The sequence below is a fragment of the Castor canadensis genome, chromosome 15 (genome assembly GCF_047511655.1).
Source record: "Castor canadensis chromosome 15, mCasCan1.hap1v2, whole genome shotgun sequence".
Taxonomy (NCBI): Eukaryota; Metazoa; Chordata; class Mammalia; order Rodentia; family Castoridae; genus Castor; species Castor canadensis.
Genome location: NC_133400.1, coordinates 17,208,046 through 17,228,915, shown reverse-complemented (window position 1 = coordinate 17,228,915; position 20,870 = coordinate 17,208,046). Strand labels below are relative to the sequence as shown.

The following is a 20,870-nucleotide window of genomic DNA, read 5'->3' as shown; positions in this document are numbered from 1 at the left end:
TAAGAGTTATTTTTGGTTTCCTTTTTTCTCTTAGCTACCAGAAATTATTAAATTATATTTCTAAGTTCATTTACACTTAGTTTGGAATGTCTGCACTCCTTTTATTCACTATATGGTGCTTACAATAATTTATTTTAATAATACAGGTTTCAGTATTATTTATTATAAGCTGCCACAGATCCTTTATAAAAGTAAATGAGGAATGAATAATAGTAAGTGAGCTAAGGGTGACAGATGGAGAAGTTAAAAGGGAGCATTGTACTTTTGGGGCTGGGTGAATAAGATAATTCTGACTCTGTTGTTAATAAAATAGGAACCAGATCAAACATTATTGATAAAAGCATCTCTGTGTAGTCAGACACTGGTGGCCCACACCTAGAATCCTAGTTACTTGGGGTTACTTGGGAGACTGAGATGGGGAAGATCAAGGTTCAAGTCTCAGCCTGGGCAAATAGTTCTCAAGACCCCGTCTCCAAAATAGCCAGAGCAAAATGGACTGGAGGTGTGGCTCAAGTGGTAAAACACCTGCTTTGCAAGTGTGAAGTCCTGACTTCAAATCCCAGTCCCAACCCAAACAAACAAAAAACACTGTCCCATTTTGGCACATCTCCCTCCATTGTTATGGCTTGGTCAGGTGTGGGGGTGGGGGGGCAGTTAGGCTTTGAGTGACATGACGACAACAGCAACTGTATCTTTCTTATTTGCTTATAATTAGTTCCAGTGCTCATATGTAAGGAATGTTTGATAAATTAATAAATTCGGTTGGGAATGTAGCTCAGTAATAGAGCACATGTATAGCATGCCAGTCCCTAGGTTCGATCCCCAGTACTATAAAAATTATGAATATTGATTAGTTAATTTAGTGTGGCTTTTCTTCACCATTTACTGTAAATTTTAAGTCCTTATGATATTAACCATTATTTTGGGTCTCATGTCCTACTACCCTTTTCTACCTGAAATTTACCCTCCTGATGGATTTTTTTCCTCCTTCTCGGACTTTGAGGTCTCCTTCCCCTGATGATGACATCAAAGGTAACTCTTCAACTCGAAGACTTAAAACTGAACAGGGCCACAGAGATCTTGTCTAACTGACTCATAACTCCTTGGTTCAGAGAAGTGACATGAATCACCCAAGGGCACTCTGCTAATCGGCAGCAAGGGGCCAAAATTAGAACACAGAACTATTACTCTGGATCCATATATCATAATACTATGTGACCAAGCCCTTTTCTAAATCCACAAAGGGAGAGCACTATAAGAAAAGTAGAAGAGTATATTTTCCTTCGTTTTAGTTGGAAAGACATTTATTTATTTGTTTGTTTGTTTGGCAGTACTGGGGTTCAAACTCAGGTCCTCACACTTGCTAGGCAGATGCTCTACCACTGTAGGCCCTCTGCCAGCCCTAGTTGGAAATATCTTAAATGAAATATAGGAGTTCAGTGTCAGACAACCTAAGCTTGATCCCAACCCTATTTATTCTTTGAACAAGTTTTTTCAGTCTCTCTTAGTGAATATCCTTTCTATCTTTTTTCCTTATGTATTTGTATATTTAATGTACATATTTAAATCTGTAAATTTGTTGTTTTGCTGAACTAGGGTTTGAGCTCAGGGCCTTCACCTTGAGCCACTCCATCAGTCCCATTTTTTGTGATGGGTTTTTTCAAAATAGGGTCTCACAAACATATATTTGCCCAGACTGGCCTCAAACCACTATCCTCCTGATCTCTTGCCTCCTCAGTAGCTGGGATTATAGGTGTGAGTCACTGGCACCCGCTCTCATGTTCCTTTCAGTGCCTGTCACATAGTATTAGGTAACACGTGTATACCATGGTTATTTAGCCACATCCATGTTCTTAATATTTACTTTTTATGTTCTCATTTTTCACTACTGTAATTCTGCAATAAAATCTTTACCAGATATCTTTGTGCATATGTAAGACTACATTTCTAAGCTAGATACTTAGAAATATAAAGAATAGGTCAAAGAGTATATACTTTTTGGGGCTGGTGGAGAGGCTGAAATGGTAAATGCCTGCCTAGCAAGTGCGAGGCCCTGAGTTCAAACTCCAGTACCACAAAAATAAAGTATATATTTTTCCAAGGTTAAAATTTCCCCTTTCTATTCTGAAATAGACTATGGCTGACTTACCACTGATTGAATTTTGGTAGTATATGGTCATATTAACAGACTTAGCAGAGGCTAAGTCTTAGAACTGTGTGTGTTGTATATTAGGAACTGTGAGCATTTTAGAGGAAATTACTCTATATTTTTCTTATTCTACATGAAAGGTGCATTGTGTTTCTGACATTGGCGGGAGAGGACAAAAACAAAACAAGTTTCTTTCTTCTCTTCCTTTTAAGGGACTGAGAATAGTGAAATAATGTTCTGTAAGTAACCGCTCCTTAACTCTGATGGCATTCACCCACCATACAGTACTGTACTAGTCAGTACTTACTTGTTTATACTCACCTTCTAAACTTTGAGCTTCTTAAAGGGTAAAGATTATTTTTTCATATTCCTAGAACATTAGCATATCTAGCACAGAGTCTCTCTGTATAGTTCGGACCTTGAACTCACCTATGTAACCCAGGCTGGCCTTGAACTTTCAATACTCAGCCTCCAGAGGTCTGGGAGTGTAGGCAGATCATAGGTATGCACCACCATGATTTTTAGTGGTTAGTAAGTCCCTGAAAAGTACAAGACATCATGCAATATATCATGGTGATATTGCTATTTCACTTAAGGATTTGAAATTTTGTTTTAAAAGATTTTGGTTTCTTCCTTTTTTCTGTAGGGGACATGGTCTCAAAGTACCGAGAACCTTTGATCCACACCTTCCTGAGAGGAGCCAGAGATCCAGATGGTGTTCATAGGGCCAGCAGCTTAGTCAACCTGGGAGAACTGTGCCAGCGCCTGGACTTCCTACTAGGGCCAGTGGTTCATGAGGTGCTGTATGTTGACTCCTTCCTCCAATGCTTGTTTTTGCTTGGATCTATGATATAATTTAGGATTATAAGTCAGGAGACCTGTGATTTTTTTTCCAGATCTGCCTCTGCCTCCCTGTAAGAGAGGCCAAGCCACTCACTTAACTTCCCCATTAACTACTAATTCCCTATTTGTTCCTCTTAACTTCTCTATTTGTCTCACATATATTTGCAGGTATATTACAGGTTGAACGTCCCTAGTCCAAAATTCCAAATATTCCCATATCTGAAACTCTTTGACCAACAATATGCCATAATAGGAAAATTCTTCATACCATAAAACTGTTCACACACAAAACCATTTAAAATGTTATAGAATTATGTTTTGGCTATTTGTAAAATGTTTTAATGAAACATAAATGAAGTTCAGATTTAGATAACTCTTAATGTATGTGTAAGTATTCCAAAATTTGAAAAAAATCTGAAATCCAAAATAGTTTGGTCCCAAGCATTTCAGATAAGGAACACTCAACCTGTAGTAAGAACCTCTTATTTCCAAGTTCCTAACACTACCTTAAGCAATAAAAGATGACAACTAACAGATTCTGAGGCAACAACAGAACTGAAGAAGCTTTGAGGAGTAGGTAGATAGACCTGCACCTGGGTCTGTGGACCATCCGTGAGTCTTACCTCTGTTAATATAAAAATCTCAGGCAGATACTCTGATTGGCTCTCCTTGGTCACAGGTGCCAAGTGGATCAGCTCAAAATTGGTGGGATCCATACATTTTCTAAACTAATGAGCCTGAACAATATTTGAGTGTTATGATCACTGAACCCAAACACTGAGACCTTATTTCTTTTACAGTCCCTAGACTTTTCTCTCTCTTGAAGTAATTGCAGCATGTTGGCAGATTGAGCTAAAGCAGATTTTATAATGTTAAAGATGTGTCATCTTTCTGGAAATCGATGGACCAATTAAAAGAAAAACAAATTGCTAGGCAGTCTTGAAAATGGGAGTAAATGAGAGCTCAGCTCCACTACCTACTTACATGTTTCACTAGAGCAAATGACTTAGACTCTGAGCTCAGTTTTTTGATGTAGAAAATGGGATTAAAATACATATGATATAGGATTTAACAAGGATTTGTAGTTAATGTATACACTTGGTGAAATGACTTATTCAACAATTTTTATCAAGAGCCCACTACATTCCAAGCAGTATTATGGATACCTAAGCTATCTCATGCTTCAAAATAAACAATGGTTCTCATCTTCCTAGAGCTTCCAGTCTAGTGAGAGGGGAAAGACATAAAGAAAACACATAATCAGAAAAGTACACAGTATGTTAGACAATAAGAAAAAGAGAAGTAGAGCAGAGGAAGGTGATCAGGATTATAGTGTTAGGTGGGGTGGTTGCAGCATTAAGTAGGGTATCTAGGTAAGCCTGTTGGGAAGGTAACATTTGAATTAAATCATTGTGGTTTTCTATATTCAGATTTTTTTTCTTTAAAGAGCATCTTGGTCATTTGGAGAGGGCTGAGGATGACAGTGATGAATTTAAGCAGCAAAGCAATGAGAAGAATACTGCAGCCAGCATCCTTCAAATGTCCCCAACACCTGAGTGTATCAGGCCCTTTTTTAGGGGCTGGGTATACAAACTCCATCAACAGCACCTTGCCCTCTGGCCCTGAGGAATCTGGTGGTCAATGATTACCATGACAGCCCATTGGGATAGGTGCTGGGACACATGTGAGGAGCCCCTGGATCAGGTTGGGGCATTGACACAGATGCCTAAAGGAAGAGATTTTGGGCTGAGTCTGGAGAATAAGTAGAAGGTAGGTAGGCAAAAGAGGTAGGGATGAGCACCTCAGCAGAGGTGCAAAGGTACAGTGTTGAGGACAGCCTGACACATTTGAAGAACTACAGGAAGGAAGATCCTGAAGACTGAGTAGAGGAGTAGGGTTGGGGATTAGTTGGTGCTGGAGCAAGGGAGACAAGCAGGATGGCATCATGAAGGTCTATATTTTACAGTGTGGCTTTCTGCCTCACAGAATCAAAGATTGTTTATTTATCCTTCAGAAGTGGGCCATTTATCTGCCATATGTGCTGACACAAAGAGAAGCACCATTTGTGACTCTGGGACCTTTTTATGTTTCAACCTTCAAGTCCAGGTGACGAGTGACTTGCTGTGGGTGCCCTGCCTGGTATATACCTGTCCAATGACCCCACCCTTCACCTAGAGACCTGTAACTGTTTCTGCTGTTATTAATCTCAGAACAGTTCATGGTCGTTAATAAACTGTGAGCACAAGAAGGGTAGCAATGGTCTATGAAAAAGGAGAGTTCACCTCGTCATACCCTCGAGTAACTTACCACAGTGCTTGCCATTTAATGGGCCTGAGTGTTGTCTGTTAACATCTAATAAAGAGGAGGGAAAGACTGGTTAGGAAGACTAGTTCCTACATGTTTAGAAAATTGTCATAATAAGCACTTAATACTCTTCTGAGTGTCTTACATATGTCAACAGATCCAATCCTCACGGGAAATTGAGGCACAGAGAAACTAAGTAAATTTTACAGATAGGAGGAATGGCAGGGCTGGGATTGAAATGTGAGCAGTTAGCTCTAGAATTCATGCTCTTAACCACTCCTCTATATTGTCTCTCAGTAACTATTTTCAGCTCATTTATAAGAGTACTTTTGTGCCTTGAAACTGAAGAGTATTGCCATATGAGAAAAGTCACAGGCAGGAAGGGTCATGTAGCTCTGCATTCTTAATAGAGCTTGCTTTCGGCAGTGAAACTTCAGAAGGCAGTGTATTCCTTCTGATTTGAAAAACTTGGTGTTTCCGTCCCATATAATCTCTGTCTCCTCTTTTTAGATGTTCCTTCTTATGTAACATCCCACCTTGCCTTGTCGTCAGTGCTAAACCAGCTGCCTTGGGTGGACTACAAGTTTGAACATGCTTGGAGACCTGCCAGTATTAGTATTTGGAGCCACTGAGTCCAAATCAGACAGTTCAAGTCCATTCACATGGCAAGAGTGGGCTCTTTGGCATGGCTCTTTAGTAGTTCTTCATTCGATTGTTTATTCACTCAACAGACATTTATTGAGGACATACTCTGGGCCAGTTGGGCCTATAGCCAAACCATGTGCTAGGTGCTGAAGACCCCAACCACAAGCACAATAAAGTCCTTGTCCTCATGGACCTGACATTCTGGAAAGGAAAGGTAGGCAATAGGCAAGTAAATAATCTATACCATGTCATGTGGTAAGTGCTCAAGAGATAAATCTAGTGAGATAAGAGCCACAAAGGGAGCTCGCTATTATATGTGACTCAGATGGACAGGAAGCGCTTCACTGGTAAGTGACAATTGAGCAAAGACCTAAGGAAGCAAGGACACGATTCAGATACTTGAGGGGACAGCATTCTAGGCAGAGGGAGATACAAGTACATTGGCCCTGAGGCAGGTACAGGCTGGATGTATAGGCAGCAGCAAGACCAGTGTGGCTTGAGAGAAGAGGGTAAGAGAAAATGACAGGTCACCATCAGAAAGATGGTGGCCAGTCGAAATGGGATTTGCACAGACTGGCTTTTCCTGTGAGTGAGATGAGAAGCCAAAGCAGAGGAATACAGTGGTCTAGCTTATTCTAGAAGGTTATTGGCTTCTTATATGACTCTTTTTCCAGAGTCTCATGAAAGCTCTTGAAGACTTGTAGTCTCAGAGGTACTTACCTCAAGTGTATACTGGTGGAGAAAGAAACTTGTTTTTGTAGCCTGAAGGGATTCTCCTTTGGGAGCATTGGTCACATGCCAAGAATGCTGGAGGACACAAATAAAGGACCCAGTCTCTTCCCTTAAGGAAATCTCAGTAGAGTGTGAAATGGACTGAGGACCAAATAGATGTGATAGGAATAGTCAAGGGGCTGAAGGAATATAGAGCTGGGACTTAATTAAATGTGTGAGGGCCTAAGGAAGGTTATGTTGATTGAGTGCTAGGCAGGCAGAGGAAGAGAAGAAACAATATTTTGATACAAAGTCAAATAAGCTAGCCACCAAAGACTCCTCTAATATGATCAGTTCTTGGGGGCATCTGCCTTTCCTCTAGCTATAGTGCATGGGTGTCTGAAGAAGGCTGTCCTAACTCTTGGGTGGTCCAGATTTGGTACTCTGTGCTTTTATGGTGCTGGCTGGTAGGAAGGGAACACAAAGTGTAGGTTCAGCCCCTCCACAGTCTTCATACTGGGAATTCAAGTTTTTCCTCTTTGTTGATGTCAAGATTTAGAGAGCATTATTAATGTTTTCCCAAATTCTTCTTGATCAAGAGTGGGTGTTACTTCAAACCAAATCTTGATAGACTCTTGTTTGGTTTTTTTTTTTTTTTTTTTTGATAGACTCATATTTATCACACTTTAAGAAAAGCAATATGATTTACGTGTACCACAAAGAGGGGCCTGTCCTCAATCTAGCAAATAAGATGTGCCCCAAGGTAACAAATCCCTGGAGCAGTCTACTTTTAATGCAGTGCCCAAATTTGCATGTACCTGAGCTTTGAGTTCTAATACAAAGCTGCAGCCTCTGATCCACTCATGACTTGATTTTATTACCATCTTTGCCACCATCAGTGCAGTTTCCTAAGTGACAGAGCTCATGCAGTTTGAGGCTGTGTTTACATCTGAGATGAGAACTTGGCAGATGTTCTGGAGACCCCCTCTGCCCTCTCACCCTCACCCCTGCAAGGAATCTCAAGCAGCCACGATGCTTTCTTTCCTGGTAGGTAGAGTGAGCAAGCTGAGCTCATAATAATTATTGGTTACACTGCCTTTGCTATTCAGGTTTCCTAGTTCGCCGATGATCTAGTTTCAGACAAGTTTCCAGACTGACTAAATTTTAACAAAGGTAGTTTTAGGAAAAGGGGTGAAGATGCAGTTGGAAATCACACTTCCGTGATATGTACCTCAACTCTGATACCTTCTTTCCTGGAATTTTCCAAAGTCAGTTTGGTGTACTTTTGCCATTTGTATTATCTTTATTTTTATAGTTCTGATTATGCTTAGTGTGTGCCAGCTGTTTGAGGAGTGATGTTTTTCCTTATTTCTGTTGGCTCCTGTGAAGCATTAAATTGCTTAAACTGACCTTTAATGTTTCCAAAGCAGCCATCATCTTTCTGTTTGTGTGGCTTTCAGAAGTGAGTATACTGAATTTTTTTCTTGTGGTGGTTCTGGAGTTTGAACCTAGGGTTTTACATGCCTCTAGCCCATAGAAGTGGGTATGAGTCACATGATTTAATCAGTGAAGAGAAAGCCTTCCATAGTATCACTTACTGCAATAGGTACACTGACCCCCAGGGCAGATTTCATGAAGATCACATAGAATGGATTTCTGCCCTCTGGGAGGACTTAGAAACAGATATTGGAAATAACTATACCAATTCATGAATTAGTAAAGACCTTACATCACCTGTTTATCACTCACCAGGGAATGAAAGGCAATGTTGAGTTTATCTTTGGAGTTGGATGTGAGAGACTACCATGGAGTGACTTGTCAGCCTGCATAGATGGAGGAAAGTAGCCTGCATTCTCCCTGCTTCTGTATTAGACGGAGGACCTGTCCTACCACCAGCCTGCAGGAAAGTAGCATAGGAGCTGGGCAAGGAGGCTTGACCTGAGCAAGGGAAAGCTGTTCTTACATCTGAATAAGATCTGCAAGGCCATTTTAAAATCCTCGTGCCCTAAAAACATTTTGCATGAGCAACCACTATAGGTCATGGGATTTGGTCCTGGTGGCAGTGTTGAGGAAGGTCATGAACCTCTTCCATTTTCAGACCTCTTCCTGATTGTCCTGGAGGCTCCTTGTGGACAGCACATAAGTCACTAACAGCAGGAGGCCATTCTAGCAAGCCTTGTAAAATCAGCTCCTCTCTTAGGTGCACCTTCTTAGGGATTCAAGAACTGACCTTGAAGGGAAAACCGTATTCCAGCCATGATGCTTTGGCCCGAATATCCCAGTTGTGGAATTAATGCCTCATAGTCAGAGCTAGTCTTGCTCTGAGAGCTGAGGTGGAGCATTTCCCACTCAGCATGGTGAAGCAGAACAGAGGGGATAAAGGCAGATACCGACAGGAGAGTCTAAGTAGGAAGCCTTGGTCTGCCAAACTAGACCCCGAGGGGAGCAGGCGAATGCTTCAGAGCCTGTGTTCATGACACAGCCCTGGCCTGTCTTTTGCTCATTAGTTATCAGATTAAATAAACCGAACTTCCTCGTGTCCAGAAGGACTCTGGCCTAGCTCTAACTTGTTCAGCTCTTACCTTGTAAATACTAAACCTGAAGGTGGAGGTAGCTATTATATTGTTACCTGTTTGGAGGTGGCCCAAGGAATTCTGTTAGGATTGAATTGCTTCTAACATTAATGCTAGAGGCCTGGAAGCCACTGCTGGCCTTAAGGTCGGGGATCCTGGTCAAAGGCAGAATCAACTTTCTGGGCCTTTATGGAAAGCAACCCCCAATGAAGAGCTTTTCTGGGTTTTCCCTTCCCTTGCAAGCTGCAAGTTCGTCTAGTAGTTGTACAACTTGATTAAATGCCAGTGCATCACAGATGCAATTATATTTGAGAACAAGCTCTTTCTTCTAATCTTGCCGCCATCACTGATTAATTAGACACTTTGAACTATGCCCAACTGTTTGAAAGCTGTGAAAAATACAACCTGCATAATTAAATTTTCTGCACAAGCCTATTTCCTCATTTGTGCCTGTATTCACCATTCTTAGAACATAATATGTATTTATATGTGTTTCCAAACACACAATCTGGCTATTTTCTTATCATGGTTAGAAATCCCTCCACTGTTGGCCAGGAAATACAGGCTCACAGCAACTCCAATAATGAAAGCATGTGAGAGACCAATTGAATAATTTAAATTTAAATGTATCTTCAGGTTGTTGTGACTGTCGGTCACACTTGTAAAAATTAAGTTTTTTCTTCTTAAACCTTGGATGATTGCCTCAGAAAGATCTGTCATTGTTGTGTTAATGTATCTCTTTATTGAAATTTTAGAGTATCTTTTGTGCCCACCAATAGCAGTGGTAGTATGGCTGGTACAGGGAATAGAAATAGTCTAATTTTATAACACACTAATTATTAGCTATATATCTGGGGCCATGTTTTAGCTTTTCTTTTCTGTTACAGAATTGTCTTTAAATCACTTCCCAGCCTTTTAGCCAAATTGTCTTTGGGGAAAGTAACTGAGCACAGAAAGGTCTATCTCACAAATGAAGAAGCCCAGGCAGAAAGTCTCTGAAACTGGCTAATGCTGACTTTCTAGGTATATGCTAGATTTGTAGGACTAAGATGTTGGATATGCCAAAGGATATCAGTTTGCATACTTCTTTATTTCTGTATCCCTGAGCTGAAATTTTCATCAGTGGTGCATCGCTATTCATGTCAGGCCTTGAACTCTGAAGCCTCCTTAGCTAATTCTCCATGGTCCTCTGTCCCTACAAACAGCTGTGTTTTAGGCCATCTTTCCTTCTCTTATATGATGTCCCCAAAAGGGGACACGAACAATTTTCTCTGCTTTTGAGGAGATATGAAACTTGATCTTACCTTTTTTGAGATACATATTACATCCATCTGTTTCTTCTCACTCCCTGATTTCCCTCCTGAGTTCCAAATCAGATTTTGTCTTTCCAGAAAAGCCAGACTGCATCAAAACCTCTCACCTTCTTTATTGAACATTAGAAAACTACTCTACCCCTCTCTAAGCCAGATTGCTATTGATGAATGTGTAGTAAGTGAAACACAGTTGAAAGGCTATATAGAGGTAATTGTGTGCAGTTCTGACTTTTATTGACTTCTTTTTCCCTCATTCTCTTAGGTGACAGCTTGCCTGATTGCTGTGGCTAAAACAGACCCTGAAGTTCAAGTGCGCAGAGCTGCCATTCATGTGATTGTGCTATTGCTTCGGGGCCTCAGCCAGAAAGCTACTGAGGTACGTCAGTGTCTTCCCATGTGCAACTCCCTTACTTCTTTGCTTTTTGTCTTCAGCCTTTCTTTTACTGGGGCAGGCTCAAACCTTGTCCCTAAATGGACTCATGCAAATGAATCAGTCAACAGGATTTTATAGCAGGAAAATGGTATTGTTTGCATCTTCAGTAAGAGTTTCTGTTTCCTTTGTAATATATTGGGCAAACTACTCAGTAAGTGCTACAGAAAAATTAGCACTCCACATAGGTGGAGGGCCTGAATCTGTCATTCTCTTCATGGGGGCAGGTTCCAAGGTGAACTAGCAGAAGCACATTAACATGTCTCTGCAGCCTGACTGCTAGTGGCTTGTCTGCCTGACTCATTTCATCAATCATGCCGAGTTTCTGATGGGCTTCATTTAAGAAGTTTCCTTTCTAGCTCTAAGTTCAATCCATGAGATTTTCGTTGCTGCATACATTATACTTTCTTCCTTCCTCAAGTGGGTTTGGCTGGATTTCGCCCCTGTGTATGGCCAATAAAGGAAGACAGTTTATATATCCAGATGTGTGCTAAGAATAAGGGACCTTGAAATTAATTTTCTTCTTGATTCTAATGGAAACTTATATCCGGTTGACTTCAGATAGAGAGTTTGCATTAATAATTCACTTCCTGGCACCCACAATGCTTGTCTGTGGTTTGTATATCGGTATTTAACCAAGTGTCAAGGAAGCCATTATAAGAATGATTGTTTTGTCACACACAGAGGCTTTATTCATACTAAAATTTACCATGTCAAGTTCCTGATACCTGTTTTTACAAGCATAGACTTGTTAGTTATCCTCTTCCTTCCCTGTACAGCCACATTTTCTCTATAAATGCCTACTTGCTATTGTTTCAGCTCAGTAGCTAGGCCATTGAATTTCCAAATGGCCACTTCCCTGTTCTTTACCTGCAATTGCATTTTTCTCCTTCTCATCTGCCTTGAATAGATTAAGGTTTGAGGGCAATGCAGGGACTCTTTACTATCTTTGTAACTTTTCTGTAAGTCTAAAATTATTTAACAAGAAAAAATTTATTTAAAATATAAATTACAACACTTCTAAAAGAAATCTACAAAACTCTGGGGGTGGGAGTGGGGTTAAGTGGTATAGCCCATGGTTAGTGTGCAAGAAGCCCTGGATTTGATCCCCAGTGCCAATAAGTAAATAAATACCTCTGTAAGTGCACACCTCCTTAGTAAGATTGAGAACATGAAAGAGAGATGGGGAGGGAGGGAAGGAGGGAGGGAGGGGGAGAGAGAGAGAGAGAGAGAGAGAGAGAGAGAGAGAATGTGTCTGTAAAGTAGAACAAAATATCTGGTTAGCAAAGTAAGAGAAGAAATAGGAACTCTATCCAGATTTCCCACATCTGTGTGTAGCTCATGGAAACAACACTGCTTGTCTTACCAGTACTAAAGTAATTTGTGGCTATGGAAGACTTTTGTCACTTTCTAAAAGCCATGTGAATGGAAAGCCTACCTCCTGTTCTCCAAACTGTCTCTCGTCTGCGCTCACCAAAACTTATAAATTGTGCTTACTCAGTGAATAAAGAAAAGGAAATGGGATTGGATGAATGCGTGATTCTTCTTCCTAGTGTGTCCTTGAGACCAGGTGTGTAAATCTTGTAATGGTGGGTGTGATTATAATCAGGAGCACTGTAATGAGAATCGGAGATAACCACAAAGCTTTCAAGCTGGGATTTCTCTTTAGAGCTCTGTTTTGCCCCCAGGAACAGCTGAAATGAAAATGCTACTTTGTTGATGAAGTTTTATGTTTTCTTTTTTTTCCTTCTAATCACCATCTCTCAGGCTGTATAGTGCCAAAAGATAATACTGGGTTTTAGTGAATTCTCTGCTAATTGTGGATGTGCTAGCCAAGGACCTATATGGTTATGGCAGCTGGAAAGGGAGGTAGAGGAGATAGATTGGGATCAAAAGGCAAGACATCACTCACTACCCCTAACTCATGAGGTAGTTTTTACCTTGTTCCCATTTGACAGTAACCAGAGTTTTATGCACTCAACACAGTATTCACATTGGAGGGAAATACCGCACTCACTTTCTTACTTAAAAACCTCTTTCAAGCGGTGCCGATGGCTCACGCCTGTAATCCTGGCTACTCAGGAGGCAGAGATCAGGTGGATTGCAGTTCGAAGCCAGCCCCAGGCAAATAGTCCTCGAGACTCTGTCTCAAAAAAAGCTGTCACAAAACAGGGCTGGCAGAATGGCTCAAGTAGTAGAGCACCTGCCTAGCCAAGCGTGAGACCCTGAGTCCAAATCCGAGTACCACCAAAAAAAAAAGTTTTTCTCTGCTAGCCTTATGTTAACCTTATGATCTTATCTTGCTTGTTATATAGCCTGAAGTTTAGTTGAAAGACAGAAAGGGAGTCCTTTAAACCCATTCTACCTTACCCTTGCTAAAAACTAAATTTACTAGGAGTACCAAAGAGAGGAGGCATGTTCAGACCTGCACTTGATGTTAGTCTCACAGAGTTAAGAATAGGGCTTCTCAACATGGGAACAGTGAGCTAAAGCAGCAGAACGGGGCAATGGTGCCTGACTACCCTGCACTTCCCAAGTTTCATCTTTGCTTGAAGATTTGTTTATTCTACATGTAGTAAATGTTTAAAACATCCAGATCCATAAACGCATTCCAAAAACAGTAATTAGGGCAGTAATAGTTGAGCGCTAGCCTATCAGACTGGCCCTTCTTCAGATAACATCCATAAAGTCTGGATGTAATATAATGAGCAACTACCTGAAACCACTGGAGAGGGATTAGAAGCAAGCAACTTTTTTTTTTGTGGTTGGGGGGAGGTAACTGGGGTTTGAACTCAGGGCCTCACGCTTGCTAGGCAGCTGCTTTACCACCTGAGCTACACCTCCAGCCCAAGAAGCAGGCAGATTCTTCAGAGGGGTCCATGCTTAGAGGAGAGGTGATGTTCATGGTGAGTTACTGTTTATTTGACTTTTAACCTAGGGACAAGGTAAAAATAAATCATAAGTCCCTATCTAGAAACTACCCAACACAAAAACAGGGCTGGTGGAGTGGCTTAAGTGGTAGAGCGCCTGCCTATCCTGTAAAGTCCTAAATTCAAACCACAGTACCACAAAATAAATAAATAAATAATACATGGTAGTGCTTACCATGTAAAATCCTAGCACACTGGCGACTGAGGCAGGAGAATCTCAAGCTCAAGGCTAGCATGGCCTACATAGCAATACCCTGTCTCAAAAACAAAAACAAAAATATTAAAAAGTAATTCCCTTTCTAATCCCCAATTTTATTTTTTCATATAAACCACAGAATATATTTAATTCAAATTAAACTTGAAACTAGAATGATGTTCAGTCCTTATCAAGGCAATTATATTGTTTTAAAAATGCACATACATTTCTCTCTACATTCTGGTGATCATTAAGGCACAAATCACATCCAGTTTAATGAGGTGACAGATCCAGCTCAATGCTTATGGTTGTGGGGCAGGGGCTTCGGCGGGGAGACACAGACCATATTTAATACAAAATGATTCTTCAGCAGTCTGAAGAAAGGAAGTTTCCTCCTAATATGGGTAACCCCTAATTTTAAGTGACAAAAAGAATAATCTCTACTTTGTCTGGTGTAAGATTGGTAGTAGATTTTAGAATTTACTCTTTCAAGATGATTAAAAAAAAATCTTAACATCAGGTTGTTTCTTCAAAAATAAAACCTGGAAGCATCTTCGGGGGCCTGAGTTTATGATTAATTTAAGCCAAACCCAATCCTCCACCTTGGAGTGACTTTTAATTCCTTCTTTTGAGTATTAGACTTGATGACAGAAACTTTGTCCTCATAACATGGAGAGTGGTGGGTTCACTACATTAACAGTTGGAGGGCATGAGTGTCTACAAGGTGATATTTGGTAAGAATTTAGCCTTTGTTGTACATGTTCACAGTGTCATAGGTTACAGGGCGTAGAAGAATTTCAATATACATTGTAAGTTTATAAATTATCTCATACTTCTCTCATTACTCACTCTTGCACATCCCAATTGCAGTTGCTCCATTTTTGTGAGAGAGAAGGCAACCCCTGGCTAAAAAAAGGAAATGGCTTGGGTCTGATAGTATTCATGGCCCATCCAGAAGATTTATTGCCTACATCCTAGGTTCACCTTGTGCCTCTGTCCAGGCCAAGTGGGAACCAGGGCATAACAATCTTTGACATAGCACAAATGCGAGTTATAAGTGAACAGACAGAATGGAAAGTTTCCTTCCTTTTACTGGCTTTTGTCTTATCCTAAAAGTTAATTTGACAACATTTGGTGTATTTTGTGCTATATGCCCAGTACATGGACCAGCATCCTTTCCGGAATGATCTCCACAGACACTGCTTTTTTGAGGGAGCAATGAAAAGAACATTTATGTAAAAGTGACTGGGATCCAGGTAATACATATTCCTCTGTAACTCTTAAAAAACTGGACAGGCACATCTGAAGCCAAAGAACGTTTTCCTTTCCTGGGAACATAAAACTACAGTTTGATGACCAAGGCAGCATTCTATTGATCAGCTTCTGTGACTGGCCAGCATGTGGGTGTTTACAAGATTATATTGTTAATACCAGGCATTTCATAGGAATTCAGCCTTTGTTAGACATTGTTGGAATTTAAAAATATATTAGAAGTTTATAAATTGTCTCTTCCTCCCAAATACTTCCCTCTTTACTCACTCTTAAACATCCTAATTACCATTTGTCTACTTCAGTCTTCAAAGAAAAAAATCCTTTTAGGCCTTGTATTAGTTCCCCAGGGCTGCCAGAACAAAGTATCACAAACTGGGTGTTTTATAACAGCTTTACTGCCTTGGTGTTCAGAAGGCTAAATGCCCAAAAATCAAGGTGTCCACAGGGCCGTGCTTCCTCTGAAGCATGGGGAAACCCTTTGTTTGCCCTCCTAAGTTGCTGGGGGTCTGCCTGCAATCTTTGGTGGCAATAGGCCTGCAGCTGCAGCACTTCAGGCCCTGCCTTTACATGGCTCTTTTCTTACAAAGGGCCCCAGTCCATGTGATTGGGCGTATTCTCCTCCAGTATGAACATATCTTAACCAGATGTGTCTTCCAAACAAGGTCACATTCTGAGGTACTGGAGGTTGGGACTTTAGCACATATTTTTCAGAATGTGAGGGTACACAGTTCACCCCTAACAGGCCTCATGATTCCACAGTCCTCCCCTTTTTGTGTTTACTCATTCCCATCTTTTATTATTGTATCATCTTGAGAAGAGCCTGCCTCTGGATTAGGTATCTCTGAACCACCCCTCCACCCCCCAACACACACACACACACACACACACACACACACACACACACACATCTCTGAACCACCCCTCCACCCCCCAACACACACACACACACACACACACACACACACACACCCTACCTCCTTCTCATCCTCTAGCCTCAGGAAGACAAGAGGAGTGGTGGTTCAAGTATGCTTACCTTGAAAGACACCAATTCTGACACTTGAGCAGAGAAACTAATGGGAGCTGAGAATAATTTTTTTGAGCTATTGGACTTGGTGCCTTTTCTGGCCTTGGTGCAAAATTCCTGAACCTCATTTTCATGTCTGTCCTACCTGCATGACAGAGATGTGGCAAAGTAAGATGGGATTGCATATGTGCAGCTCTGAAAACAGTGAAGGGCTATAAATATAAAAGGCAACAATGAGGATGATTGCTACTAATCATTATTTTGTCATCATCAATGTTTTCATTACCACCACCCTAACCATCACCACTGTTACTGCTACTACTGCAACTCTCTGGTCCTGGTCCATAGATCTGCTGGGGTGTTTTGAAATGATGATTTTCCTTTTTCTTTCCTTGTTTATGAGGGGTAGAGGGCAGTGCTGGGGTTCAGACCCAGGGCCTGATGCATGCCAGGCAAGCACTCTACTACTCAGCTACTTTGCCAGCCCTTATATGACTTTTTTAAACCTACCAAAGATAATTTTGTATTGATTGATCAGACTATATCTTAATGGGATAACATGTACTGTTTTGATATATGTGTACGTTTGTAATGTTTAATCAGGGGATGGAACTTCTAGTACCCTACATTTTATCATCCCCGACCTTCATTATGGGTCATCTCCGATTTTGGAGATTAATTGGAATTCAGTCTTTAGTCTCTGCCCAAGGACTTCATGACTGCATGTGCCATCCTATTTATCCTCGTGATAGATACCAACTGACCAGCTGTACTGGCAAAATATTTACACATTAGGTGCTGTAGTTATTAAACTAGAGGACTCAGCGTGTATTTGCACCTGATTTGACTTCTGACACCATTCTTCCTTTGTTACCCACTTCTAGGAAGCAGGGGGTAGAGTGCCACAACAAAACAATGCCATCTACTTTCAGAAAGCAGGCACTCTGAGTGTAGCTCAGTGGTAGAACATTTGCCTGGCATGTACAAGGCTCTAGGTTCCATTCCCAGACCCCCCGCCAAAAAAAAAGCAAGAACAGAAAGCAGGTTCTGAGTTGGGTACTTTACCGTCTTTCTTGGTTGATTCTTTCGGGAGCTGAGATAGCTGTTGTTATCCCCATTTTGCAGGTGACGGACCTCACTGAGGTTAAGTAGACTGCTCCACATCACACTGCTAGTGTGTGGCAGAGCTGGGTTTTAAACCCTGACCCTCTGACCCTAAAGCCCCTGTTCTGTCTGGCTCTGCTATTCCCTAACTTCATCAGATTGCTTATGTTTTAAAGAAAGAGCACTGCTGGGTGTGGTGACACATGCTTGTAACCCTAGCTATAACTCAAGAGGTAGAGAGCAGGAGAGTCATGGTTCAAGGCCATCCCCTGCAAAACCCCATCTGCAAGACCCCATCTCAACCAATAAAAAGGTGGGTGTGGTGGTACATACCTGCCATCCCTGCTGTATGGCAAACATAAATAGAAGGATTGTGGTCCAGGCCAACCTGGGCCTAAAAGCAAGACCCTTTTTAGAAAAATAACAAAAACAAAGCAAAAAAAGGCTGGAGCATGACTTGAGTGTTATAGTACCTGACTGACAAGTACATGTCCCTGAATTGAAATTTCATTAATGCCAAAAGGTAAAAAGAAAGAGCACAGAAATATTTTTAAGACAAATAATTGCACCAATGATGAAAGAAAACATACAACAGTCACAGATTTGATTTCCCAAGCTGAGAATATTTAAAGTGAATTTCTGATCAATTACATAAAGACTCTTACCAAGTTCTAGTTTGTATACGTTTTCTCATTGTTTCTCTGTGCCAGGTTGTTGCCAGAAAAGCGTGATGACTTTCTACACCTGTTAGTATATTATTTAGAAGCTTGTCTTACTCTGTTTTGTCTTAGGCCCAACTTAATTTGCTGTCTTTTATTTCAGAAGAGCCAGTTAGGCCAGAAGCATGACTTTTCAAAGTTTATTCCCACATATTAAAAACTAGATGTTTAGTCATTAATGAGTACTTGTTTTTCCAAGGATCTCTACGAGTTGTCAAATACAAGATTTGTATATGGGACAGCACATCAGAAGTCATTCCCTTAAGCTTTGAGTTAAAGAGGATTTATAGCTAGATGACCCTGAGACTTCAGGGGCATTTAGGAGGGGGAAGGCATATTTGTCCCAGGATCTGCTCGCAGGAGCCTGAGAGAGCAGGGCTGAAAGGATGTCAGGAGGGGAACAGTGCGAGGCTGGAGACAGACACAGCCTAAGGGAAGTGGTGAACTAGAGAAGGGCCAGGCCAGATGGGGACAGTCTTCTGCAGTGCCACTGCTGCTGACCCAGAAAGAGGTCAAGTGATTGTATGCTGTCTTCATCAACAACACAAGAGCCCTCTCCCCTCACCTTGTATTTTTTTCTCACAATTTCTTAAATTGATATGCAATTCATGTATTATAAAATTTATGGTGTAAATAGTGTAAAATTTAAAGTGTAAAATTCAGAATATTCAGTGTATTCATAAAATGTGCAACCATCACTACTGTCTCATTCCAGAACATTTTTACCATCCCAAAATGAAATCCCATATGTGGGCTGGAGGGCATCTGGCTCAGTGGTAGAACACTTTCTTAGAGTGTGCAAGGTCCTGGGTTTAATCCCCAGCACTGAAAATAAAAGAAAGAAGTAGAAAAGGGAGAGGGGGAGAAAAAGGAGAAGGGAAGGGAAGGGGAGAGAAAGGAATGAAGGGGAGGGGGAGAAATAACGATTCTCCATTTTAAGGACATACCACATGTTTATTCATTCACCAGTTGTTGGACATTTGAGTTGTTTCCACTTTTGGACTATTTTAAAATGAGTGTCTGGGCATGTGGCTCAGTGGTAGAACATGTTTACCTGGCATGTACAGGTTTTGAGTTAATCCCCAGTATGGCTAACTAACTAAATGAGTAATGTTTCTGTTTTAGTCCAATTTCTGTTGCTATAGCAAAATGTCTGAGGCTGGGTGTTTGATAAAGAAGAGAAATTTATTTAGCTTACACTATGTCCAAGAATGTTGTACCAGCATCTGCTAAGCTTCTAGTGAGGGCTTCATTTTGTGTCAGTTCATGGAGGACAACTGTAAGGAAAGTAGCATATACAGAACAGCACATATATGAGAGAGAGAAAGAGGAGAGGCTGACCCACTTTATAACAACCCACTCTTGGCAAAGATGAATCCAGCACCAGAAACCTAACTTCCTCTTGAGAGACCTAACCTGTTCCTACAAGTCCCAGTCCCCTCTCAGTCCCATTATGCGGGGGACTGAGCTCCCAGCACATGACCGTGGAGGACAAACCATCTCAAAACACAGCAGCTGCTTTGTAATATGGTTACACACACTACCTTTGTGTACAAGCTTTTTCTCTTATGTATGTTTTCATTTCTTTTGGGTCTGTATCTAGGAGTGGAATTGCTAGGTCATATGGCAATTCTATTTTTTTGAGGAGCTGCCAGACTGTTTTCAAAGTATTTTCACTCTTTTACCTGTCCACCAGTAAAAGGTTCCAAATTCTCCACATCCTCACTTACACTCATTATTTTCTGTCATTTAATTATAGCCATCCTAAGGATATGAAGTGGTGAGGTTTATTTAGATTTAGAGTTCTCTGATGATTAAAGAAGGAAAGCATCTTTTCATGAACTTATTGTCCATTCCTATCTTTGTATCTTTTTTTTTTTTAATGAGATAGGGTCTCACTACATAGCCTAGACTAGCCTCAAACTCACTATCTCCTGCCTGAGCCTCCCAGGTGTCATATCCATAATTTAAAAACAATAGTCACACCCCTTTAGTTACTTTTTGAATAGAGTTGTACAGTTTTGCGTGTGCTGGCATAGACCTAAATCCTCCTATTTACACTTCCAGCATAGCTGGGATGACAGGTATGTGCCACCACACTCAGCTTTTTTTTTATTGTTTGAGACAGAGTCTCACTAACTGTTTGCCCTGATTGGCCTCTCGAACCACCATCCTTCTGATCTCCACCTTCTAAGTAGCTAGGATTACAGGTGAGAGCCACCATGCCCAGCAAAAACAAAACTTTTATAAAGCTTAACTCAAAGATCCATAGACTCATCCTCCTATTGCCTCTCCTCATCAGCAAGCATTTTCAGCTTGTTGAAGATGTTTCTTTAAATACTTACTTTCATACTTGTAAATAGTATGTTTATACTAGTATACCTTGATTTTTCAATTTATTTAATGACTTTCTACTAGGTTGATTATATAAAAGTGGGCCCAATAGTAGTTATATTCCTAAGGTGCATAAAATCAGTTTACAGGAAAAGGAATGAAACAGCAGAGTCTAGTGGCCTGGACTTCTAGTGTGCTTTGAAGCCAGAACATACTGAATCAAATCCTAGCTTTGCAGCTTGCTGGCAGTAATTATGACCCTGCATAAATCACCCAACCTGTCCAGGTCTCAACCTCCTCATCTATAAAATGGGAATAATAAT

General features: G+C 40.8%; 1 protein-coding gene across 3 annotated transcripts in view; it reads left to right on the top strand.

Annotated features, from left to right (window-relative positions):
- Positions 1-20,870, top strand: part of Tango6 (transport and golgi organization 6 homolog) — a 174,502-nt gene that overhangs the window by 131,159 nt on the left and 22,473 nt on the right. For all 3 annotated transcript variants that reach the window (XM_074055760.1, XM_074055759.1, XM_020175326.2), the window contains 2 exons: positions 2,796-2,947; positions 10,801-10,914. In XM_074055760.1, the coding sequence (XP_073911861.1) occupies positions 2,796-2,947; positions 10,801-10,914 (266 nt within the window). The remainder of the gene's footprint in view (positions 1-2,795; positions 2,948-10,800; positions 10,915-20,870) is intronic.